We start from the raw sequence: 27249 nt of genomic DNA, 5'->3' as shown, positions 1-27249 counted from the left end.
ACCGGCCGTATCCCACCGAGGCAGGGTGGCCCAAAAAGAAAAACAAAAGTTTCTCTTTTTAAATTTAGTAATTTATACAGGAGATGAGATTACTAGCCCCTTGCTCCCGGCATTTTAGTCGCCTCTTACAACACGCATGGCTTACGGAGGAAGAATTCTGTTCCACTTCCCCATGGAGATAAGAGGAAATAAACAAGAACAAGAACTAGAAAGAAAATAGCAGAAAACCCAGAGGGTTGTGTGTATATATATGCTTGTACATGTGTAGTGTGACCTAAGTGTAAGCAGAAGTAGCAAGACGTACCTGAAATCTTGCATGTTTATGAGACAGAAAAAAGGACACCAGCAATCCTACCATCATGTAAAACAATTACAGGCTTTCGTTTTACACTCATTTGGCAGGATGGTAGTACCTCCCTGGGCGATTGCTGTCTACCAACCTACTACCTACATATATATATATATATATATATATATATATATATACATACATACGTTGAAGCCATCACCCATGCCCCACTGTGTCCTCAGCATCACCCATGCCCCACTGTGTCCTCAGCATCACACATGCCCCACTGTGTCCTCAACATCACCCATGCCCCACAGTGTCCTCAGCATCACCCATGCCCCATTGTGTCCTCAGCATCACCCATGCCCCACTGTGTCCTCAGCATCACACATGCCCCACTGTGTCCTCAGCATCACCCATGCCCCACTGTGTCCTCAACATCACCCATGCCAAACAGTGTCCTCAGCATCACCCATGCCCCACAGTGTCCTCAACATCCTCCATGCCCCACAGTGTCCTCAACATCACCCATGCCCCACAGTGTCCTCAACATCACCCATGCCCCACAGTGTCCTCAACATCACCCATGCCCCACAGTGTCCTCAACATCACCCATGTCCCACAGTGTCCTCAACATCACCCATGCCCCACAGTGTCCTCAACATCACCCATGCCCCACAGTGTCCTCAGCATCTCGTAAACATTGCACGACCAGAAAATATAACTTGAATTGGCAGGGGTCAAGGTAGAGGGCAGATTAGGGCTTGTCAGAAGACCAGTGCCAGCCACAAGGTAGTACTGTACTCGACCAGTGCCAGCCACAAGGTAGTACTGTACTCGACCAGTGCCAGCCACAAGGTAGTACTGTACTCGACCAGTGCCAGCCACAGGGTAGTACTGTACTCGACCAGTGCCAGCCACAAGGTAGTACTGTACTCGACCAGTGCCAGCCACAAGGTAGTACTATACTCGACCAGTACCAGCCACAAGGTAGTACTGTACTCGACCAGTGCCAGCCACAAGGTAGTACTGTACTCGACCAGTGCCAGCCACAAGGTAGTACTGTACTCGACCAGTGCCAGCCACAAGGTAGTACTATACTCGACCAGTGCCAGCCACAAGATAGTACTGTACTCGACCAGTGCCAGCCACAAGGTAGTACTGTACTCGACCAGTGCCAGTCACAAGGTAGTACTGTACTCGACCAGTGCCAGCCACAAGGTAGTACTATACTCGACCAGTGCCAGCCACAAGGTAGTACTGTACTCGACCAGTGCCAGCCACAAGGTAGTACTGTACTCGACCAGTGCCAGCCACAAGGTAGTATTGTACTCGACCAGTGCCAGCCACAGGGTAGTACTGTACTCGACCAGTGCCAGCCACAAGGTAGTACTGTACTCGACCAGTGCCAGCCACAAGGTAGTACTGTACTCGACCAGTGCCAGCCACAAGGTAGTACTGTACTCGACCAGTGCCAGCCACAAGGTAGTATTGTACTCGACCAGTGCCAGCCACAGGGTAGTACTGTACTCGACCAGTGCCAGCCACAAGGTAGTACTGTACTCGACCAGTGCCAGCCACAAGGTAGTACTGTACTCGACCAGTGCCAGCCACAAGGTAGTACTGTACTCGACCAGTGCCAGCCACAAGGTAGTACTGTACTCGACCAGTGCCAGCCACAAGGTAGTACTGTACTCGACCAGTGCCAGCCACAAGGTAGTACTATACTCGACCAGTGCCAGCCACAAGGTAGTACTGTACTCGACCAGTGCCAGCCACAAGGTAGTACTGTACTCGACCAGTGCCAGCCACAAGGTAGTACTGTACTCGACCAGTGCCAGCCACAAGATAGTACTGTACTCGACCAGTGCCAGCCACAAGGTAGTACTGTACTCGACCAGTGCCAGCCACAAGGTAGTACTGTACTCGACCAGTGCCAGCCACAAGGTAGTACTGTACTCGACCAGTGCCAGCCACAAGGTAGTACTGTACTCGACCAGTGCCAGCCACAGGGTAGTACTGTACTCGACCAGTGCCAGCCACAAGGTAGTACTGTACTCGACCAGTGCCAGCCACAAGGTAGTACTGTACTCGACCAGTGCCAGCCACAAGGTAGTACTGTACTCGACCAGTGCCAGCCACAAGGTAGTACTGTACTCGACCAGTGCCAGCCACCAGGTAGTACTGTACTCGACCAGTGCCAGCCACAAGGTAGTACTGTACTCGACCAGTGCCAGCCACAAGATAGTACTGTACTCGACCAGTGCCAGCCACAAGGTAGTATTGTACTCGACCAGTGCCAGCCACAAGGTAGTACTATACTCGACCAGTGCCAGCCACAAGGTAGTACTGTACTCGACCAGTGCCAGCCACAAGGTAGTACTGTACTCGACCAGTGCCAGCCACCAGGTAGTACTGTACTCGACCAGTGCCAGCCACAAGGTAGTACTGTACTCGACCAGTGCCAGCCACAAGGTAGTACTGTACTCGACCAGTGCCAGCCACAAGGTAGTACTGTACTCGACCAGTGCCAGCCACAAGGTAGTACTGTACTCGACCAGTCACAGGAATGTTTATCTGGATAAAGTTATCTTTATGGATCTAGTGATATTATTTTACTCTTGTTAATATTAATGTTATCGTTACTATTACTAATACTGCTAATAATAATAATACTAGCACAACTACTACCAAAAAATAAAAATGAAATAATAGTGAAAATAATAATAGCTTATTAAGATCATTATAAGTACGTTGAACCCATGTTCCATGTTAAATATAGATTCGAGTAAACTCTCACATACGAAGTACATACAAAGATATACAGCTCTTTAGTAAACATGTAACGAAGAAACTAACGAACCTGCGTTAGTTGGATTCTTACTTTTGAAGATTATCGATTACACGAGGGTGATTAAGACTACATTCTACACAACCCGATTATAGGAGAATGAAACTAATACTAGCGTTTCGAACCGACCTGGACTATTAATTAGTCACAGAGTGTGACTAGTTAATAGTCCATTAATGGTTCAGGTTGGACAGAGACCTCGTCTTAAGTTTTATTCTCCAGTGTGTGGGTTTTATGAGTGTTGTTCCAGTCACGGTATTCTGCCTTTTTATTCTTCACTGTATATTACCTTCATACCACCTATAAAAAATACTTTGATGTCTAAAATGGGAGTACTAATAGTTAATGAAGTAGCTTAGACGCTGTTGACTGTTGACGTGCGCTGTTGTCTGAGGAGGTGCGCTGTTGTCTGAGGAGGTGCGCTGTTGTCTGAGGAGGTGCGCTGTTGTCTGAGGAGGTGCGCTGTTGTCTGAGGAGGTGCACTGTTGTCTGAGGAGGTGAGCTGTTGTCTGAGGAGGTGCGCTGTTGTCTGAGGAGGTGCGCTGTTGTCTGAGGAGGTGAGCTGTTGTCTGAGGAGGTGCGCTGTTGTCTGAGGAGGTGCGCTGTTGTCTGAGGAGGTGCACTGTTGTCTGAGGAGGTGCACTGTTGTCTGAGGAGGTGCACTGTTGTCTGAGGAGGTGAGCTGTTGTCTGAGGAGGTGCGCTGTTGTCTGAGGAGGTGCGCTGTTGTCTGAGGAGGTGAGCTGTTGTCTGAGGAGGTGCGCTGTTGTCTGAGGAGGTGCGCTGTTGTCTGAGGAGGTGCACTGTTGTCTGAGGAGGTGCGCTGTTGTCTGAGGAGGTGCGCTGTTGTCTGAGGAGGTGCACTGTTGTCTGAGGAGGTGCGCTGTTGTCTGAGGAGGTGCGCTGTTGTCTGATCAAGTCAGAGTTGGTTTGCGGTAGCTGGTGCTGTGAACCTGTTATTTTAAAATATTTCTCATACTGATGCTCCCTTTGTGTCTCACTCACCGGGTCAGTTGTTTCTTCCGTTACAGGTTGATCCGTATGTAAGATACATGTGAAACAGTTGGTTATCTTTAGTGTCGAAACGTTTCGCCTGCTCGGCAGGCTTCTTCAGTCGTGAGAAATATTGCAGACAGCAGAAATATAGATGTCGTGATCAGTCCGTCAGGCTTGAAGTATTTTTGAGGTGGTCAGAAATATGACCTACTTATTTGTCAGTACTGTACACTATTTATTGTACTGATCTGTTTGATTACAGTTAGATTCTTATTTCTTGTGGCTAATTTAGAAATTAATTCAAGAGCCTCGTTCCATTCGAGATTTCTTGGGAGACAAAATATATACAAAGGCCATTAGACCTAAGTCAAATAATGGAGGTCACGTCCAGGAGCAGGGTCAGGTCAAGAACAATGATATAGAAACCAAGTCAGGGGTAGGAACAAGGATAGACGTAGAAACCAAGTCAGGAGCAGGAACAAGTGTAGTTGTAGAAACCACATCAGGAGCAGGAACAAGGGTAGGTGTAGAAACCACGTCAGGGGCAGGAACAAGGGTAGGTGTAGAAACCACGTCAGGGGCAGGAACAAGGGTAGGTGTAGAAACCACATCAGGAGCAGGAACAAGGGTAGGTGTAGAAACCACATCAGGAGCAGGAACAAGTGTAGTTGTAGAAACCACATCAGGAGCAGGAACAAGGGTAGGTGTAGAAACCACGTCAGGAGCAGGAACAAGGGTAGGTGTAGAAACCACGTCAGGGGCAGGAACAAGGGTAGGTGTAGAAACCACATCAGGAGCAGGAACAAGGGTAGGTGTAGAAACCACGTCAGGGGCAGGAACAAGGGTAGGTGTAGAAACCACATCAGGAGGAGGAACAAGTGTAGTTGTAGAAACCACATCAGGAGCAGGAACAAGGGTAGGTGTAGAAACCACATCAGGAGCAGGAACAAGGGTAGGTGTAGAAACCACGTCAGGGGCAGGATCAAGCGTAGGTGTAGCAACTAAGTCAGTGTAGTCGTAGCACCAGGTTTGCGCTGGCCTTGTGGGAGGATAATATCAGGCCACGAGGCAGTCATACTGCAGTGAAACATTTTATGCTTATGCAGTACATGAACTTCGTATAAGGTAAACTGGTGAACTTCCTGAATCATCATTACTAGCACACCTTCTGTGTTTAGTTACTTCAGTACAGTAGCTAAATTCCTACTTGTCTGTCCTCTACATAATTGGTTGCAGTCTTTGCAGGAGTTTCAGATACTCCAGTTACATCAACACTGACCCCTAGAAACTTCATATACACCAGGTACACTTGCACCAGGTACACATACATCAGGTACACTTGCACCAGGTACACATACACCAGGTACACTTGCACCAGGTACACATACACCAGGTACACTTGCACCAGGTACACATACACCAGGTACACATACACCAGGTACACATGCACCAGGTACACTTGCACCAGGTACACATACACCAGGTACACTTGCACCAGGTACACATACACCAGGTACACTTGCACCAGGTACACTTGCACCAGGTACACATACACCAGGTACACTTGCACCAGGTACACTTGCACCAGGTACACATACACCAGGTACACTTGCACCAGGTACACTTGCACCAGGTACACATGCACCAGGTACACATACACCAGGTACACTTGCACCAGGTACACATACACCAGGTACACTTGCACCAGGTACACATACACCAGGTACACTTGCACCAGGTACACATACACCAGGTACACTTGCACCAGGTACATATACACCAGGTACACTTGCACCAGGTACACATGCACCAGGTACACTTGCACCAGGTACACATACACCAGGTACACTTGCCCCAGGTACACATACACCAGGTACACTTGCACCAGGTACATATACACCAGGTACACTTGCACCAGATACTCATGCACCAGGTACACTTGCACCAGGTACACATACACCAGGTACACTTGCACCAGGTACACATACACCAGGTACACTTGCACCAGGTACACATACACCAGGTACACTTGCACCAGGTACACATACACCAGGTACACTTGCACCAGGTACACATGCACCAGGTACACTTGCACCAGGTACACATACACCAGGTACACTTGCACCAGGTACACATACACCAGGTACACTTGCACCAGGTACACATACACAAGGTATACCACATCACTTGCAGTCAAAAAGAAGAGTTCACGTGAGTCTCAAACGGCGAAGGTTTCCGAACGAGATCACAAGAGCCAAGACAAATCGCAACACTAAATCAGAACTGTAACGAGATTATGAAGGTCACAGAGAATAAATACTTCCTACAGATGGGGAAGGAGAGGAGAGAACATCCAGGTAACATAGACACACTTCCTGTTCTATCTAAATCTAAATGTCACTTAGCTTCCGCAGATTAAATTACACTTATAAGTACACCAAGAGAAAAAGTGATGAATGGTAAAGAAAAGAAAATTAAATAAATAATAATAATAATAATAATAATAATAATAATAATAATAATAATAATAATAATAAAATTGTTTCCTCTTCTATAAAAAATGATAGGAAAAGAGATACAGAAGAATATTGTCATAACAGAAATAAGAATTTTCTAAATATAAAAAAAAACCTCGTTAATAACGTGGCGGTTCTTAACCTCAGCCTCTGGCCTACATTACTCAACGAGCAGCTTCTGGCGCCCAAGCCGACGTGTGCTGGCTCCCCAGCAAACAGGTCTTGGCGAACAAGCAATCATACCTTGGTGCCCCAGCTAACACGCCCCATCATGCCCTGGTGCCCCAGCAAACAGGTCCTGGCTCGTTGACAAACAGGTCCTGGAGCATATGCTTCCTGCAGCCCAGATCCAGGAAACCCGTTACTTGCACTATGAAGTCCGTCATTAATATGATGATAATGGTGTGTCAGAGTCGGTGATCCACCCACGTTTCTCCTAGCTCGTCTGACGCTACTGCCCGGTTACACTTTGTAAATTATACCTGTGATATACCTGTAGTATACCTGTGTTACACATGAGGCATACCAGTGGTATACCTCTAGTATATCTTATAATAACTCACATTCAACTAGTGATGCGACGATACCAAGATTTTTGTTCGATACCGGCGATCAATTTTCGACATGTGTCGATACCGATACTAAATTTTAGTCCGTTCGCGATATCGACACCATTAAAATTTGCCGATACAAACCGATATCGATACCAGTACTCAATTATAAGCCTATACCGATACTCTGGCACACCTCTTCATTCAACAGCACAGGATTAAGGCGAATATTTACAGTTAAACTAGATGGTTTCAGGGATCATCGCCCTTAAGAGACATAGGTCTTGGACCAATTTGCTCAGCCAAGCCGTTGGTCCTAGCAGTGAGCTATCAAGCAACGCCAGGAATTGCCTGAAGAAACGGGTCAAGTTCCCTCTTGACAGCTACCTGTTAGGGTCATGCAGCGCCTGGCAAAAAAGACAATATTATTTGGATCTAGCCCTGAAGGGCTCTTGATTCAAGGAACCAGACCTACTACTCTCCTTCCAAAGATCAAACCTGATTACCTCCCATTACATTGACGCTATTTCACCCTAACAGGTTTAAGAGTTTTCCCTCGAATATAATAATATTAGCTAATCTATATTCCACCTGTCGCCTTCAACACTCAAGCGTTAAACCCACATGGGTCATACAGCTGCAGAACTGAGGGTAAACACGTTTCATCCTAGGAAGAGAGAGAACCGTCTAACTAACTTCTTAAGAAGCGAGGTATTTAGGGCACAATTAGCAAATCATGTGAGCACTGGATTGGTTACTGAGAAGGCGTGTCTAGTCCTTAGTTTCTGATTGGCTGTCGGCTCTGTTAGAGTATATGTGAATACAAATTCTTAGAATCCAAAATTTTGTAAATTCTTAGAATCCAAAGCTTTGTAAATTCTGAGAATCCAAAGTTTTGTAAATTCTCAGAATCCAAAGCTTTGTAAATTCTCAGAATCCAAAGCTTTGTAAATTCTCAGAATCCAAAGCTTTGTAAATTCTCAGAATCCAAAGCTTTGTAAATTCTCAGAATCCAAAGCTTTGTAAATTCTCAGAATCCAAAGCTTTGTAAATTCTCAGAATCCAAAGCTTTGTAAATTCTCAGAATCCAAAGCTTTGTAAATTCTCAGAATCCAAAGCTTTGTAAATTCTCAGAATCCAAAGCTTTGTAAATTCTCAGAATCCAAAGCTTTGTAAATTCTTAGAAGCCAAAGCTTTTAAGTTCTCAGGCTCCAAAGGTTTGTAAATTATTAGATCGGCAAGTAGTAGTAGTAGTAGTAGTAGTAGTAGTAGTAGTAGTAGTAGTAGTAGTAGTAGCAGTAGTAGGAGTGGTAGCAGCAGCAGTAGCAGCAGCAGCAGTAGTAGCAGCAGCAGCAGCAGCAGTAGCAGCAGCAGCAGTAGCAGCAGTAGCAGCAGTAGCAGCAGCAGCAGCAGTAACAGCAGCAGTAGTAGTAGTAGTTGCAGTATTAGGAGTAGCAGCAGTAGCAGCAGCAGCAGTAGTAGCAGCAGCAGCAGCAGCAGCAGCAGTAGTAGTAGTAGCAGCAGCAGTAGCAGCAGCAGCAACAGCAGCAGTAGCAGCAGCAGTAGTAGTAGTAGGAGTGGCGGCAGCAGCAGTAGTAGTAGTAGCAGCAGCAGCAGCAGTAGTAGTAGTAGTAGTAGTAGTAGTAGTAGTAGTAGTAGTAGGAGTGGCAGCAGCAGCAATAGTAGTAATATTAACAGTAGCAGTAGTAGTAGCAATAACAGTAGCAGAAGCAGTAGTAGTAGTAGTAGTAAGAGTAGCAGACGTAGTTGTTGTAGTAGTAAAAGTAGTAATAATAGTAGTAGTGGTAATAGTAGCAGTAGTAGTAGTAACAGAAATAGTAATAATAATAATAATAATATTTCACCGCGTGTTCCGTTGACACTTAAAGCGCCCCAACGCTTTCACCTTTTTGCATTAAAACCAGATTCGCTCGAAACCTTTTGCAGCGACAGGAATTTATATGAGAAATCTTTTAGAGAAATAGCACACTATAGTTTATAATTACCAGCCTAAGAGAAGACTTTCTCCACGCTACGATGTATCACTGTCAACACTCGCCGACAAGATCGCAGTCAAAGCTCACGGGGTTATTAGTTCTGCCAAATTACTCTTGTTTTCCCCTCCTCTTTGAAAACGAAGTCTTCCCATCTGTCAAGTTAATGTCTCGGCACATGATGAATATCCGAGTTTTTCCTCACAGACTGGGTTTTCGTGTGCTGAGATGGTGAAGAACATGCAAGAAATTTGTCCGGAATATATCGGTTATATGAATATATCAGGTAACGTGAATTGATCTATTCTATTTGATTCGCCGGTAATCCCGGCCCGGGTCTCTTCCATTTTGGTGACCCGGCAATGAATTGATCAGCTTTGTATATGACTATATGATTTACATGAATGTATCATTGAGAAGAACATGTAAGTCCCTTACATCTCCTTCCTTCTCCCCATGGTAAACAGTTAACTAAATGGAAGATAAGCAGATACGTAATTACACAGACACACGTGGACAGAACAAGTCGAGTAGGTACATGTTTCTCATTGTATGTATGTTGACAGGTCACTGTAATCCCTAGTTTAGTGACTGTGTTCCTTACTGGTGGTGAACTGGTTACATGAAGCCTTGATGACCCCCTTGTGTAGTCGATAAGTTTTAAACCCAGTTAACTAGTAGATCAGGCCTTTATTAAAAAATATGTTTCGCACCAAGACCTTTATCCAGTTATTTAATCAAGTGACTTCATCATACTTTATCAAATTACTGGAAAAGGCTCTCACTGAGACCCGTTGTGGCTATCTGTCTTTAATTTACTACACTTAAGCCATGCCATTTTCCAAAACAGCATCAGACCTCAAGTAGCAAATTAACCTTGTTAAATTCATTATTATTTTATTTTATTATCACACTGGCCGATTCCCACCAAGGCAGGGTGGCCCGAAAAAGAAAAACTTTCACCATCATTCACTCCATCACTGTCTTGCCAGAAGGGTGCTTTACACTACAGTTTTTAAACTGCAACATTAACACCCCTCCTTCAGAGTGCAGGCACTGTACTTCCCATCTCCAGGACTCAAGTCCGGTCTGCCGGTTTCCCTGAATCCCTTCATAAATGTTACTTTGCTCACACTCCAACAGCACGTCAAGTATTAAAAACCATTTGTCTCCATTCACTCCTATCAAACACGCTCACGCATGCCTGCTGGAAGTCCAAGCCCCTCGCACACAAAACCTCCTTTACCCCCTCCCTCCAACCCTTCCTAGGCCGACCCCTACCCCGCCTTCCTTCCACTACAGACTGATACACTCTTGAAGTTATTCTGTTTCGCTCCATTCTCTCTACATGTCCGAACCACCTCAACAACCCTTCCTCAGCCCTCTGGACAACAGTTTTGGTAATCCCGCACCTCCTCCTAACTTCCAAATTACGAATTCTCTGCATTATATTCACACCACACATTGCCCTCAGACATGACATCTCCACTGCCTCCAGCCTTCTCCTCGCTGCAACATTCATCACCCATGCTTCACACCCATATAAGAGCGTTGGTAAAACTATACTCTCATACATTCCCCTCTTTGCCTCCAAGGACAAAGTTCTCTGTCTCCACAGACTCCTAAGTGCACCACTCACTCTTTTTCCCTCATCAATTCTATGATTCACCTCATCTTTCATAGACCCATCCGCTGACACGTCCACTCCCAAATATCTGAATACGTTCACCTCCTCCATACTCTCTCCCTCCAATCTGATATTCAATCTTTCATCACCTAATCTTTTTGTTATCCTCATAACCTTACTCTTTCCTATATTCACCTTTAATTTTCTTCTTTTGCACACCCTACCAAATTCATCCACCAATCTCTGCAGCTTCTCTTCAGAATCTCCCAAGAGCACAGTGTCATCAGCAAAGAGCAGCTGTGACAACTCATCGCAATATAAAAAAAAACTATTTTGCTTAACCCAGTCAAGAATTTGCATAACTTTATTGATTTGCTGACCTTGGCAGGCGAATCTTCCTTAGGTGATCCAAACATTAGTTATATACGTGTGTAACGGGAAGGGATAAGGACCCAGGGGGCATATACACCCTCTCGTGGTTTATATATATGTATATACATATGTGTGCATATATACGTTAAGGATTAAAATATTAATGACTAGTGTGGAGGACAGGCTACATGCAGACTTAATTATCCTCGTGCAGTCGATACGATTATCATCTGTACACTGACCGTCTCCCACCGAGGCAAGGTGACCAAAAAACAGGAACACATTCACAGTCATTAAATAACTATCCTGCGAGAATCGCGTAGATTTCGTGGTTCAACTGATCCACCGAAGAGCAATATTCCAACCTGTTGATGCGACTTAAACACAACCAACCAAACAAACACAACGAATGTGCTTTCTTTCCGTCAGAAATATATTTCAGGTCGACCCGAGACCTGATTCTATTCAGTGACGATGATACAGCAAACTGTGCAAACAGCGGGTTCATAGTGTACATTATGTGTACTCATATTTCCAGTGTTTTGTTGTTGTTATTATTATTATTATTATTATTATTATTATTATTATTATTATTATTATTATTAAGTGAAGCTCGTTAAACTCGTGAAACTGATTTTGCTGAATGACACGTACGAATGTTGTAGAATTATGTTAGTTTGCCCAAGTGCCTTTCTGTTGTATTTCTAATCCGTCATGTCTGCAGTACTGTATCATGCCTGTAGTACTGTATCATGCCTGCAGTACTGTATCATGCCTGCAGTACTGTATCATGCCTGCAGTACTGTATCATGCCTGCAGTACTGTATCATGCCTGCAGTACTGTATCATGCCTGCAGTACTGTATCATGCCTGCAGTACTGTATCATGCCTGCAGTACCGTATCATGCCTTCAGTACTATATCATGCCTGCAGTACCGTATCATGCCTTCAGTACTATATCATGCCTGTAGTACCGTATCATGCCTGCAGTACTGTATCATGCCTGCAGTATTGAATCGTGCCTGCAGTACTGTATCATGCCTGCAGTACTGTATCATTCCTGCATTACTGTATCATGCTTGCAATACTGTATCATGCCTGCAGTACTGAATCATGCCTGCAGTAGTGCATCATGCCTGCAGTACTGTATCATGACTGCAGTACTGTATCATGCCTGCAGTACTGCATCATGCCTGCAGTACTGTATCATGCCTGCAGTACTGTATCATGCCTGCAGTACTGTATCATGCCTGCAGTACTGTATCATGCCTGTAGTATTGAATCATGCCTGCAGTACTGTATTATACCTGCAGTACTGTATCATGCCTGCAGTACTGTATCATGCCTGTAGTGCTGAATCATGCCTGCAGTACTGTTTTATACCTGCAGTACTGCATCATGCCTGCAGTACTGTATCATGCCTGCAGTATTGTATCATCACTGCAGTACTGTATCATGCCTGTAGTACTGAATCATGCCTGTAGTGCTATATCCTGCTTGCAGTATTGAATCATGTCTGCAGTACTGTATCATGCCTGTAGTACTGAATCATGCCTGCAGTACTTTATTATAACTGCAGTACTGAATCATGCCTGCAGTACTGTATCATGCCTGCAGTACTGTATTATACCTGCAGTACTGTATTATACCTGCAGTACTGTATCATGCCTGCAGTACTGTATTATACCTGCAGTACTGGATTATACCTGCAGTACTGCATTATACCTGCAGTACTGTATTATACCTGCAGTACTGTATCATGCCTGCAATACTGTATCATGCCTGCAATACTGTATCATGCCTGCAATACTGTATCATGCCTGCAATACTGTATCATGCCTGCAATACTGTATCATGCCTGCAATACTGTATCATGCCTGCAATACTGTATTATACTTGCAGTACTGTATTATACCTGCAGTACTGTATTATACCTGCAGTACTGTATTATACCTGCAGTACTGTATTATACCTGCAGTACTGTATTATACCTGCAGTACTGTATTATACCTGCAGTACTGTATTATACCTGCAGTACTGTATTATACCTGCAGTACTGTATTATACCTGCAGTACTGTATTATACCTGCAGTACTGTATTATACCTGAAGTACTGTATTATACCTGCAGTACTGTATCATGCCTGCAATACTGTATTATACCTGCAGTACTGTATCCTGCCTGCAATACTGTATTATACCTACAGTACTGTTTTATATCTGCAGCACTGTATCATGCCTGCAATACTGTATTATACCTGCAGTACTGTATTATACCTGCAGTACTGTATTATACCTGCAGTACTGTATCATGCCTGCAATACTGTATTATACCTGCAGCACTGTATCATGCCTGCAGTACTGTATTATACCTGCAGTACTGTATCATGCCTGCAGTACTGTATTATACCTGCAGTACTGTATCATGCCTGCAGTACTGTATTATACCTGCAGCACTGTATCATGCCTGCAATACTGTATTATACCTGCAGCACTGTATCATGCCTGCAGTACTGTATTATACCTGCAGTACTGTATCATGCCTGCAATACTGTATTATACCTGCAGCACTGTATCATGCCTGCAGTACTGTATTATACCTGCAGTACTGTATCATGCCTGCAGTACTGTATTATACCTGCAGTACTGTATCATGCCTGCAATACTGTATTATACCTGCAGCACTGTATCATGCCTGCAGTACTGTATTATACCTGCAGTACTGTATCATGCCTGCAATACTGTATTATACCTGCAGCACTGTATCATGCCTGCAGTACTGTATTATACCTGCAGTACTGTATCATGCCTGCAATACTGTATTATACCTGCAGCACTGTATCATGCCTGCAGTACTGTATTATACCTGCAGTACTGTATCATGCCTGCAATACTGTATTATACCTGCAGCACTGTATCATGCCTGCAGTACTGTATTATACCTGCAGTACTGTATTATACCTGCAGTACTGTATCATGCCTGCAATACTGTATTATACCTGCAGCACTGTATCATGCCTGCAGTACTGTATTATACCTGCAGTACTGTATTATACCTGCAGTACTGTATCATGCCTGCAGTACTGTATTATACCTGCAGTACTGTATCATGCCTGCAATACTGTATTATACCTGCAGCACTGTATCATGCCTGCAGTACTGTATTATACCTGCAGTACTGTATCATGCCTGCAATACTGTATTATACCTGCAGCACTGTATCATGCCTGCAATACTGTATTATACCTGCAGCACTGTATCATGCCTGCAGTACTGTATTATACCTGCAGTACTGTATCATGCCTGCAGTACTGTATTATACCTGCAGTACTGTATCATGCCTGCAATAAACTAGTGTTAGATAAGCTGGTATTTTAAAATCAATTGTCATTTACCAAAGACTTAAAATCATTCTTGTTTTGTTACATCTAGGTTAATATGATCTACTAATGTATACTTTCACCTTATTTGGTTTAGAAACTTTAAAGACGTATATTATAATGCTTTTACTCTGCCAGAACACCTCACGTGGTATATACATAAAGATATGTATATGCATCAGCACAGATTATACACAAACAAATGTTTTTCTTTCAGTATAGATACAGAGATGTGTTTTTCTTAGAAAGGACTGTACACATTATTATTATTATAATCATAGGTAGAGGTTGTTTTGATAAGGACCTGCCTCGCATGGGCCAGTAGGCCTTCTGCAGTGTTCCTCCATTCTTATGTTCTTATGTTCTTAAAAAGAAGCGCTAAGCCACAAGGACTATACAGCGCTGAGGACTGTACACAGTGATGCGTAACTCTCAGTAGTGTATATGCATAGATGTGTATGTCTCAGTAGGGTATATATACACATAGATTTGAATCTCTCAACAAAATGTATACACAAATGTGTATTTCTAAACAGGGTATAAACACAGAAATATGTATCTCGGGGTGTTTTATGGTGAAATTATTAGCTAACATCATTTCTCATTCCAAAGCAGGAGTCTATCCAGTGCACTCTGCAACAAAGCAGGAGTCTATCCAGTGCACTCTGCAACAAACCAGGAGTCTATCCAGTGCACTCTGCAACAAAGCAGGAGTCTATCCAGTGCACTCTGCAACAAAGCAGGAGTCTGTCCAGTGCACTCTGCAACAAACCAGGAGTCTATCCAGTGCACTCTGCAACAAAGCAGGAGTCTATCCAGTGCACTCTGCAACAAAGCAGGAGTCTATCCAGTGCACTCTGCAACAAAGCAGGAGTCTATCCAGTGCACTCTGCAACAAAGCAGGAGTCTATCCAGTGCACTCTGCAACAAAGCAGGAGTCTATCCAGTGCACTCTGCAACAAAGCAGGAGTCTATGCAGTGCACTCTGCAACAAAGCAGGAGTCTATCCAGTGCACTCTGCAACAAAGCAGGAGTCTATCCAGTGCACTCTGCAACAAAGCAGGAGTCTATCCAGTGCACTCTGCAACAAAGCAGGAGTCTATCCAGTGCACTCTGCAACAAAGCAGGAGTCTATGCAGTGCACTCTGCAACAAAGCAGGAGTCTATCCAGTGCACTCTGCAACAAAGCAGGAGTCTATCCAGTGCACTCTGCAACAAAGCAGGAGTCTATGCAGTGCACTCTGCAACAAAGCAGGAGTCTATCCAGTGCACTCTGCAACAAAGCAGGAGTCTATCCAGTGCACTCTGCAACAAAGCAGGAGTCTATCCAGTGCACTCTGCAACAAAGCAGGAGTCTATCCAGTGCACTCTGCAACAAAGCAGGAGTCTATCCAGTGCACTCTGCAACAAAGCAGGAGTCTATGCAGTGCACTCTGCAACAAAGCAGGAGTCTATGCAGTGCACTCTGCAACAAAGCAGGAGTCTATGCAGTGCACTCTGCAACAAAGCAGGAGTCTATCCAGTGCACTCTGCAACAAAGCAGGAGTCTATCCAGTGCACTCTGCAACAAAGCAGGAGTCTATCCAGTGCACTCTGCAACAAAGCAGGAGTCTATCCAGTGCACTCTGCAACAAAGCAGGAGTCTATCCAGTGCACTCTGCAACAAAGCAGGAGTCTATCCAGTGCACTCTGCAACAAAGCAGGAGTCTATCCAGTGCACTCTGCAACAAAGCAGGAGTCTATCCAGTGCACTCTGCAACAAAGCAGGAGTCTATCCAGTGCACTCTGCAACAAAGCAGGAGTCTATCCAGTGCACTCTGCAACAAAGCAGGAGTCTATCCAGTGCACTCTGCAACAAAGCAGGAGTCTATCCAGTGCACTCTGCAACAAAGCAGGAGTCTATCCAGTGCACTCTGCAACAAAGCAGGAGTCTATGCAGTGCACTCTGCAACAAAGCAGGAGTCTATCCAGTGCACTCTGCAACAAAGCAGGAGTCTATGCAGTGCACTCTGCAACAAAGCAGGAGTCTATCCGGTGCACTCTGCAACAAAGCAGGAGTCTATCCAGTGCACTCTGCAACAAAGCAGGAGTCTATCCAGTGCACTCTGCAACAAAGCAGGAGTCTATCCAGTGCACTCTGCAACAAAGCAGGAGTCTATCCAGTGCACTCTGCAACAAAGCAGGAGTCTATCCAGTGCACTCTGCAACAAAGCAGGAGTCTATCCAGTGCACTCTGCAACAAAGCAGGAGTCTATCCAGTGCACTCTGCAACAAAGCAGGAGTCTATCCAGTGCACTCTGCAACAAAGCAGGAGTCTATGCAGTGCACTCTGCAACAAAGCAGGAGTCTATGCAGTGCACTCTGCAACAAAGCAGGAGTCTATGCAGTGCACTCTGCAACAAAGCAGGAGTCTATGCAGTGCACTCTGCAACAAAGCAGGAGTCTATCCAGTGCACTCTGCAACAAAGCAGGAGTCTATGCAGTGCACTCTGCAACAAAGCAGGAGTCTATGCAGTGCACTCTGCAACAAAGCAGGAGTCTATGCAGTGCACTCTGCAACAAAGCAGGAGTCTATGCAGTGTACTCTGCAACAAAGCAGGAGTCTATGCAGTGCACTCTGCAACAAAGCAGGAGTCTATCCAGTGCACTCTGCAACAAAGCAGGAGTCTATCCAGTGCACTCTGCAACAAAGCAGGAGTCTATCCAGTGCACTCTGCAACAAAGCAGGAGTCTATCCAGTGCACTCTGCAACAAAGCAGGAGTCTATGCAGTGCACTCTGCAACAAAGCAGGAGTCTATGCAGTGCACTCTGCAACAAAGCAGGAGTCTATCCAGTGGACTCTGCAACAAAGCAGGAGTCTATCCAGTGCACTCTGCAACAAAGCAGGAGTCTATCCAGTGCACTCTGCAACAAAGCAGGAGTCTATCCAGTGCACTCTGCAACAAAGCAGGAGTCTATGCAGTGCACTCTGCAACAAAGCAGGAGTCTATCCAGTGCACTCTGCAACAAAGCAGGAGTCTATCCAGTGCACTCTGCAACAAAGCAGGAGTCTATCCAGTGCACTCTGCAACAAAGCAGGAGTCTATGCAGTGCACTCTGCAACAAAGCAGGAGTCTATGCAGTGCACTCTGCAACAAAGCAGGAGTCTATGCAGTGCACTCTGCAACAAAGCAGGAGTCTATCCAGTGCACTCTGCAACAAAGCAGGAGTCTATCCAGTGCACTCTGCAACAAAGCAGGAGTCTATCCAGTGCACTCTGCAACAAAGCAGGAGTCTATCCAGTGCACTCTGCAACAAAGCAGGAGTCTATCCAGTGCACTCTGCAACAAAGCAGGAGTCTATCCAGTGCACTCTGCAACAAAGCAGGAGTCTATCCAGTGCACTCTGCAACAAAGCAGGAGTCTATCCAGTGCACTCTGCAACAAAGCAGGAGTCTATCCAATGCACTCTGCAAAAAAGCAGGAGTCTATGCAGTGCACTCTGCAACAAAGCAGGAGTCTATCCAGTGCACTCTGCAACAAAGCAGGAGTCTATCCAGTGCAGTCTGCAACAAAGCAGGAGTCTATCCAGTGCACTCTGCAACAAAGCAGGAGTCTATCCAGTGCACTCTGCAACAAAGCAGGAGTCTATCCAGTGCACTCTGCAACAAAGCAGGAGTCTATCCAGTGCACTCTGCAACAAAGCAAGAGTCTATCCAGTGCACTCTGCAACAAAGCAGGAGTCTATCCAGTGCACTCTGCAACAAAGCAGGAGTCTATGCAGTGCACTCTGCAACAAAGCAGGAGTCTATCCAGTGCACTCTGCAACAAAGCAGGAGTCTATCCAGTGCACTCTACAACAAAGCAGGAGTCTATCCAGTGCACTCTGCAACTAAGCAGGAGTCTATGCAGTGCACTCTGCAACAAAGCAGGAGTCTATCCAGTGCACTCTGCAACAAAGCAGGAGTCTATGCAGTGCACTCTGCAACAAAGCAGGAGTCTATCCAGTGCACTCTACAACAAAGCAGGAGTCTATCCAGTGCACTCTGCAACAAAGAAGGAGTCTATGCAGTGCACTCTGCAACAAAGCAGGAGTCTATCCAGTGCACTCTGCAACAAAGCAGGAGTCTATCCAGTGCACTCTGCAACAAAGCAGGAGTCTATGCAGTGCACTCTGCAACAAAGCAGGAGTCTATCCAGTGCACTCTGCAACAAAGCAGGAGTCTATCCAGTGCACTCTGCAACAAAGGAGTCTATCCAGTGCACTCTGCAACAAAGCAGGAGTCTATCCAGTGCACTCTGCAACAAAGCAGGAGTCTATCCAGTGCACTCTGCAACAAAGCAGGAGTCTATCCAGTGCACTCTGCAACAAAGCAGGAGTCTATCCAGTGCACTCTGCAACAAAGCAGGAGTCTATCCAGTGCACTCTGCAACAAAGCAGGAGTCTATCCAGTGCACTCTGCAACAAAGCAGGAGTCTATCCAGTGCACTCTGCAACAAAGCAGGAGTCTATCCAGTGCACTCTGCAACAAAGCAGGAGTCTATCCAGTGCACTCTGCAACAAAGCAGGAGTCTATCCAGTGCACTCTACAACAAAGCAGGAGTCTATCCAGTGCACTCTGCAACAAAGCAGGAGTCTATGCAGTGCACTCTGCAACAAAGCAGGAGTCTATCCAGTGCACTCTGCAACAAAGCAGGAGTCTATGCAGTGCACTCTGCAACAAAGCAGGAGTCTATCCAGTGCACTCTGCAACAAAGCAGGAGTCTATCCAGTGCACTCTGCAACAAAGCAGGAGTCTATCCAGTGCACTCTGCAACAAAGCAGGAGTCTATGCAGTGCACTCTGCAACAAAGCAGGAGTCTATCCAGTGCACTCTGCAACAAAGCAGGAGTCTATGCAGTGCACTCTGCAACAAAGCAGGAGTCTATCCAGTGCACTCTGCAACAAAGCAGGAGTCTATGAAGTGCACTCTGCAACAAAGCAGGAGTCTATCCAGTGCACTCTGCAACAAAGCAGGAGTCTATCCAGTGCACTCTGCAACAAAGCAGGAGTCTATCCAGTGCACTCTGCAACAAAGCAGGAGTCTATCCAGTGCACTCTGCAACAAAGCAGGAGTTTTACCAGTGCACTCTGCAACAAAGCAGGAGTCTATCCAGTGCACTCTGCAACAAAGCAGGAGTCTATCCAGTGCACTCTGCAACAAAGCAGGAGTCTATCCAGTGCACTTTGCAACAAAGCAGGAGTCTATCCAGTGCACTCTGCAACAAAGCAGGAGTCTATGCAGTGCACTCTGCAACAAAGCAGGAGTCTATCCAGTGCACTCTGCAACAAAGCAGGAGTCTATCCAGTGCACTCTGCAACAAAGCAGGAGTCTATCCAGTGCTCTCTGCAACAAAGCAGGAGTCTGCAACATAGCAGGAGTCTATCCAGTGCACTCTGCAACAAAGCAGGAGTCTATCCAGTGCACTCTGCAACAAAGCAGGAGTCTATCCAGTGCACTCTGCAACAAAGCAGGAGTCTATCCAGTGCACTCTGCAACAAAGCAGGAGTCTATCCAGTGCACTCTGCAACAAAGCAGGAGTCTATCCAGTGCACTCTGCAACAAAGCAGGAGTCTATCCAGTGCACTCTGCAACAAAGCAGGAGTCTATCCAGTGCACTCTGCAACAAAGCAGGAGTCTATCCAGTGCACTCTGCAACAAAGCAGGAGTCTATGCAGTGCACTCTGCAACAAAGCAGGAGTCTATCCAGTGCACTCTGCAACAAAGCAGGAGCCTATCCAGTGCACTCTGCAACAAAGCAGGAGTCTATGCACTGCACTCTGCAACAAAGCAGGAGTCTATCCAGTGCACTCTGCAACAAAGCAGGAGTCTATGCAGTGCACTCTGCAACAAAGCAGGAGTCTATCCAGTGCACTCTGCAACAAAGCAGGAGTCTATCCAGTGCACTCTGCAACAAATCAGGAGTCTATCCAGTGCACTCTGCAACAAAGCAGGAGTCTATCCAGTGCACTCTGCAACAAAGCAGGAGTCTATGCAGTGCACTCTGCAACAAAGCAGGAGTCTATGCAGTGCACTCTGCAACAAAGCAGGAGTCTATGCAGTGCACTCTGCAACAAAGCAGGAGTCTATGCAGTGCACTCTGCAACAAAGCAGGAGTCTATCCAGTGCACTCTGCAACAAAGCAGGAGTCTATCCAGTGCACTCTGCAACAAAGCAGGAGTCTATCCAGTGCACTCTGCAACAAAGCAAGAGTCTATGCAGTGCACTCTGCAACAAAGCAGGAGTCTATCCAGTGCACTCTGCAACAAAGCAGGAGTCTATGCAGTGCACTCTGCAACAAAGCAGGAGTCTATCCAGTGCACTCTGCAACAAAGCAGGAGTCTATCCAGTGCACTCTGCAACAAAGCAGGAGTCTATGCAGTGCACTCTGCAACAAAGCAGGAGTCTATCCAGTGCACTCTGCAACAAAGCAGGAGTCTATCCAGTGCACTCTGCAACAAAGCAGGAGTCTATCCAGTGCACTCTGCAACAAAGCAGGAGTCTATCCAGTGCACTCTGCAACAAAGCAGGAGTCTATCCAGTGCACTCTGCAACAAAGCAGGAGTCTATCCAGTGCACTCTGCAACAAAGCAGGAGTCTATCCAGTGCACTCTGCAACAAAGCAGGAGTCTATCCAGTGCACTCTGCAACAAAGCAGGAGTCTATCCAGTGCACTCTGCAACAAAGCAGGAGTCTATCCAGTGCACTCTGCAACAAAGCAGGAGTCTATGCAGTGCACTCTGCAACAAAGCAGGATTTTTTTTAGGACAGTTCGGCATAATTGACCAATTTTCCTTATTACAAACACTCGAATTCATACCAGACACCTAGGTAAATTATTATTATTATTATTATTATTATTATTATTATTATTATTATTATTAACATTATATTCACTAGGAAGGACTAAGCTAGTTAGTGTTATACAGCGTCTGGATAATGGGAGGCAATTACGTTTGATTCGAGGAAGAGGAGGGCAGCTCTCTTTCACCAGATTAAGGGCCCTTCCCTAGCATCAGGAGGCGAGTGACCAAATTTTCTTTTCGCCCTGTTTGTCCTTATATGACACCTTTTCCTTCTTATATCTGACACCTCTTTGTCCTTATATCTGACGCCTGTCTGTCCTTATATCTGACGCCTGTCTGTCCTTATATCTGACGCCTGTCTGTCCTTATATCTGACGCCTGTCTGTCCTTATATCTGACGCCTGTCCGTCCTTATATCTGACGCCTGTCTGTCCTTATATCTGACGCCTGTCTGTCCTTATATCTGACGCCTGTCTGTCCTTATATCTGACGCCTGTCTGTCCTTATATCTGACGCCTGTCTGTCCTTATATCTGACGCCTGTCTGTCCTTATATCTGACGCCTGTCTGTCCTTATATCTGACGCCTCTTTGTCCTTACACCTGACGCCTGTCCCTATATCTGACACCTCTCTGCCTCTCATTGAAGCAAGATCTATGGGTGACTTTAAATAATGGTTGGCTGGGTGTAATGAATGAACGTGATTTAGACCTGTATCTCATGCTTCCAAAGGCAGGGAGTGTTATTCCTTCTTATATTCTGTTGTTCATATACGTGACTCTTGTCTGCCCCTACGCCTAGGTATCAGCTTACATGCTGATACTAGGTATCAGCATGTAAGCTGATACCTAGTAAATGAAAGGATTATAGTTTGACTAAGACCTGCTTCAAGAGACTAGGATTGACCCCTCCGTGTAGCTCAACCAGGCGCGGGGCCAAGTTCAATTGGGTTCTAAATTCTATGAAAACTAAAATTAAAAAAAAAAAAAGAAACTGGGGTTTAATAGTGGGATCATAGATTGCATGGTTCACCTAGGGAGAGAGTTGCTGCCAGTTGGTTTAGGTTCGCCCTTGAAGAAGACATTTTCTCTGACGAACTAGCCATTGTCCTCAATATTGCTGCTTATTAGCTGGCCTCGAGTGCTTCAAGACCAGAAGCTGAATCACGCATAAAGTAACTAAGCTAAACCTTCGAGTCTCACCATATGAAGGACCTCAACCATTATTACCTTTCTTGACTCTCGAAGTTCGGGCCACTCTTGATTTTTGACATATCTCAGCGTCTCTGAAAGTTCAAGTGCGGCCCTGTTCGAGATAGTGAACGCTGTGTGACTCGCGTGATTGATGCTTCCATTGTCGTGTCAATCACTGCTTCTCCGCTGTCCCTGAGACCCAGAGACACGATTACTGTGCCCGACCTGACCTAGAAGCATAGATCACACGGTTCAGATGCTCGGTATCAATGTCACGTATTTTTCGTATTTTATGAAGTTTATAGGCTGGTAGACAGCAACCACCCAAGGAGGTACTAACGTCCTGCCAAGGAAGTATAAAACCTGTAATTGTTTTACATGATGGTAGGATTGCTGGTGTCTTTTTTATGTCTCATAATCACGCAAAATTTCAGGTACGTCTTGCTACTTCTACTTACACTTAGGTCACACTACATATGCATGTACAAGCATATATATACACACCCCTCTGGGTTTTCTTTTATTTTCTTACTGGTTCTTGAGGAAGTGGAACAAATTTTTTCCTCCGTAAGCCATGCGTGTTGTAAGAGGCGACTAAAATGCCAGGAGCAAGAGACTAGTAACCTCTTCTGTATACATTAGTAAAGTTAAAAAGACAGACTTTCGTTTTTGTTTTTGAGCCACTCTGCTTCATTGGGATACCGCCGGTTTGTTGAATAGTATATGTATATATATATATATATAATATATATATATATAATATATATATATATATATATATATATATATATATATATATATATATATATATATATATATATATATATATATATATATATACATACATATATAATGTTGTGCCGAATAGGCAAAAATGGTCAATTAGCAAGAACTCACTTAAAATTAAGTCCATTCTAAAATTTTCTCTTTTGCGTTTAAACATATATTTTTTTCATTATGTTAATGCAAAAATTAATAATTTTGCTCCAAAAGAACCTTAGAAAACTTACCTAAACTTATTATAACAATTGCAATTTAATTTATCCTAATCCAACTAAATATATTTTAAATAAGTTTACAATAATTTAATAATAAACAAACACAATGAACTTTTTTTTTCGTTAGGTTCAGAATGATTTTTGCGAAATTATTGCATACACAAATTTCCGCTTCCCCTATTCGGCAAGAAGTGCGTTGTTATTTAAGCCAAAATCGCAAGTTTTACGTATTCGGCACGACATTATATATATATATATATATATATATATATATATATATATATATATATATATATATATATATATATATATATATATATATATATATATATTATATTTAACCTATATCCTTACCTGTGGTCACAGACGTCTACGGATCACTTCTCAAGTGGATATCACAGTAAAACCATACAAAGGATCCGTCCATAAATCAGGAGCTCTGATCATTCAGTCCGCTGAAGAAAATACTCGTTGGAGAGCAAGTTTTTATGGAAAGAAACTTTCTCAGTATGGAACTTAATCAAGTTATGCCATGACTTGATAAGTTATACACAGAGCGAATGTCCCAGTAAAAGCTTGTTTTCTTCACAAATGTCGAAAGTAAAATATTTAGATTCACTATGGGTGTTGCTCAATATTAGTACAATAGATTAGTGAAGAGAACGCAGCACAGAGGCCGCAGCCGTGACTTACTGAACATAACGGATAGTGTTACCAGGGGCTGCTGTGCTCTGTGCAAGGAAGGTGTGTGTTTGTTGTAGTAAAGGCCACGACGGTCATTCTAAGTGTTTTGTCTGCATGGATTAGGTAAGAAGAGAAACGGGGGGACAGAAGGACTGTAGAGAGTGAAGGGTACGAGGAAACAGAAGGACCATAGAAAGTGAAGGGTACGAGGAGACAGGATAAGAGTACGGCGTATGAGACGAGAAGGAATACAACGAAAGACGAAACAGAATGAAATATGAAGGAACACAAGTGACAGTAACTCACCTGGGCAGGACAGTATATAAGAGGGAGACAACTGACAGTAGCTCACCTCGACAGGACATTATATGTGAGAGGGACAGGTGACAGTAACTCACCTGGGCAGGACAGTATATAACAGAGACAGATGACAGTAACTTACCTGGCAGGACAGTATATGACAGAGAGGTGACAGTAACTTACCTGGGCAAGACAGTATGGAACGTGGTTGGTGAGGCAGAGTTTCCCCTGCCAGAAAGGCCGTCACCCTCTCCTGCGACAGCCTCTCTTCCAGGGTCATGGTCGGCATCACCCCTGGAGGGGCACCTATTGCCAGGGTGCTAGGTGAGAGGGGCGGCGACCCCAGCGCTATGGGTGGGAGGTGGACGTGTGATATGGGCGGGAGGGGGCGGTGGCGCATGGACCCCCACGGCTGCGACCCAGCACCCAGCAGCATCTGCGACTGTCCTAGCATCCTAGGAGGATGCGGGCGTGAGTAAGCTAGGGGGATGAAAGCGGTGCGTGGGGCATAGTGATGGTGCTCAACTCGGGACCAGCATGACGACCCCCTGGGATGCAGAAACGAGAGCTGCGGGTGCCCCGCAGGGCAGGTAGGGTATGGGTGGCCGACGGGGCATGTATAGTGCTGGGGCCCCGCGGGACACGGAACCTGCCAGGGGCTCAGGTACCGGCGTTCGCTCTGTGCCCGACGGACCGTCACGGCAGGATTGGAACGTCGACGCGCTGGGGGTGTGGCGGACATGTTGAATCACTCATAACAACAACAACACCGCCCCAGCTACGACCATCGCCACTACTATGCTCGCTGGGCGTCCACTGTCTCTCTCCAGCTCACTGCATTGTCAAGAGAGAGAGAGAGAGAGAGAGAGAGAGAGAGAGAGAGAGAGAGAGAGAGAGAGAGAGAGAGAGAGAGAGAGCATTGAACTTTTTGCCCACCTTGGATCACTCTCTGCGGTGGATTGAAGTCACTTGGCACACGCGATAGTTCACCCGTTATCCTTCGCTGTTCACAGCAAGTCTGCACAACACGCACCTCAGATACACATGCACGTATGTGATGCACAAGCAAATGTTCATTAACTCACTGGCTGTTCACTGTTCACCAAGCACAAGAATTACACTCACTGTTCATTATTTATAAATGAAGAGGCCGCAAACAAGTTCTTTTTTCGTGTCCAATCACTGGAATGTTGAGGAAAGTTTTTTTAGAATACCTGAGAAAGATTGTGAGTCTTCTGCCTCACTAACGTAAACGTTTATTTTGCCTCACGAGCCATTCCATACCAATGTAAGGTAACCCATTCTCAACCTAGTATAATGTGACCCACTCTCAACCTAATATAGTGTGACCCACTCAACCTAGTATAATGTAGGGTGACCCACTCTCAACCTAGTATAATGTAGGGTGACCCACTCTCAACCTAGTATAATGTAGGGTGACCCACTTTCAACTTAATATAATGAGACCCACTCTCAACCCAGTAATGTGACCCACTCTCAACCTAGTATAATGTAAGGTGACCTACCCTCAACCTAGCAGAATACACGGTGACCTACTCTCAACTTAGCACAATATAGAGTGACCCACCCTCAACCTAGCACAATATATCGTTGATATTGCAACAAATACAATCTAACTCCTGCAACAGAAATAAATTCTCTGGCACCTATCTTATTATTAATATTACAGCATTCATAAACAAGAGCTAAATCCGCATGGGTCTCACAGATCTGCTTATACTGTGGTAAGCAGTGCCCAACAATCTTTCTTTTATAGCCAATCACAGTTTTATGCTTCAGTATCATTCATCATTTAATGATAACCTCGCACTCCAGCGTAATATATATATATATATATATATATATATATATATATATATATATATATATATATATATATATATATATATATATATATATATATATTAAGCAATCTCTTGTATAAAACCGATCTGCTTAATGACTGACACACACACACACACACACACACACACACACACACACACACACACACACACACACACACACACACACACACACACACACACACACACATACACACACACATACACACACATACATACACACACACACACACACACACACAGACACATACACACATGGCTCTGCTCCTGTAAATACAAATATGTATTCAAACATAAAGAAATAATACAATCTCTTTCTGAACAGTGAATACACACAAGCTACAAATCTCCTACAGCGTCCCTCTGGAAAATATATTCAAGTTAATCGTCTTAACGAATAAATAACTTGAGAGCGCTACAATAAGAAATCCAGTCTGTCAGGGCTTGCGCGCACACCTTCACCTGCTCCACTCTCCCTCGTGTCTGTCAGCTGACTGGCCACACACAACATGTTACGTACATTATCACCCACATGGCTGCCGGGAGCTCATGTGAGGTTGTCGTACAACCTTAAGGTCTAAAGGCAACTATATCCTCATTTTAAGAACATAAGACTAGTAGAACACTGGGGCAGACTTACTGGCTCATGCTGGGTGCTACCTCTAGTAGTTCATGTTCATTCACATTCATGTTACGAAACGTCAGTTTCGTAAAGCGTTCTGTAAAGTTATTCACAAATGTTTTTTTTCAATTACTACTACTGCCGTCACTACGACTACTACTACTACCGTTACTACAACTATTGCTACG

The 27249-nt window shown here is 44.8% G+C and overlaps 1 protein-coding gene across 3 annotated transcripts in view; it reads right to left on the bottom strand.

The window, feature by feature from the left end:
* LOC128695917 (serine-rich adhesin for platelets-like) overlaps positions 1-26940 on the bottom strand; it is a 142741-nt gene extending 115801 nt beyond the window's left edge. Inside the window, exons 1-2 of one of the 3 annotated variants that reach the window (XM_070093040.1) lie at positions 26902-26940; positions 24758-25756 (exon numbers count right to left, since the gene is read on the bottom strand). In XM_070093040.1, coding sequence (XP_069949141.1) covers positions 24758-25316 — 559 coding nt within the window. In that variant the 5' untranslated portion in view covers positions 25317-25756; positions 26902-26940. Of the gene's footprint in view, positions 1-24757; positions 25757-26858 lie in introns of all 3 variants that reach the window. The other 2 variants (XM_070093039.1, XM_070093041.1) reach the window with 2 other exon arrangements.
* Between the last annotated feature and the right edge of the window lie 309 nt (positions 26941-27249).

Source organism: Cherax quadricarinatus, chromosome 41 (assembly GCF_038502225.1).
Source record: "Cherax quadricarinatus isolate ZL_2023a chromosome 41, ASM3850222v1, whole genome shotgun sequence".
Lineage (NCBI taxonomy): Eukaryota > Metazoa > Arthropoda > Malacostraca > Decapoda > Parastacidae > Cherax > Cherax quadricarinatus.
This window is presented reverse-complemented; position numbering and strand designations above follow the sequence as displayed.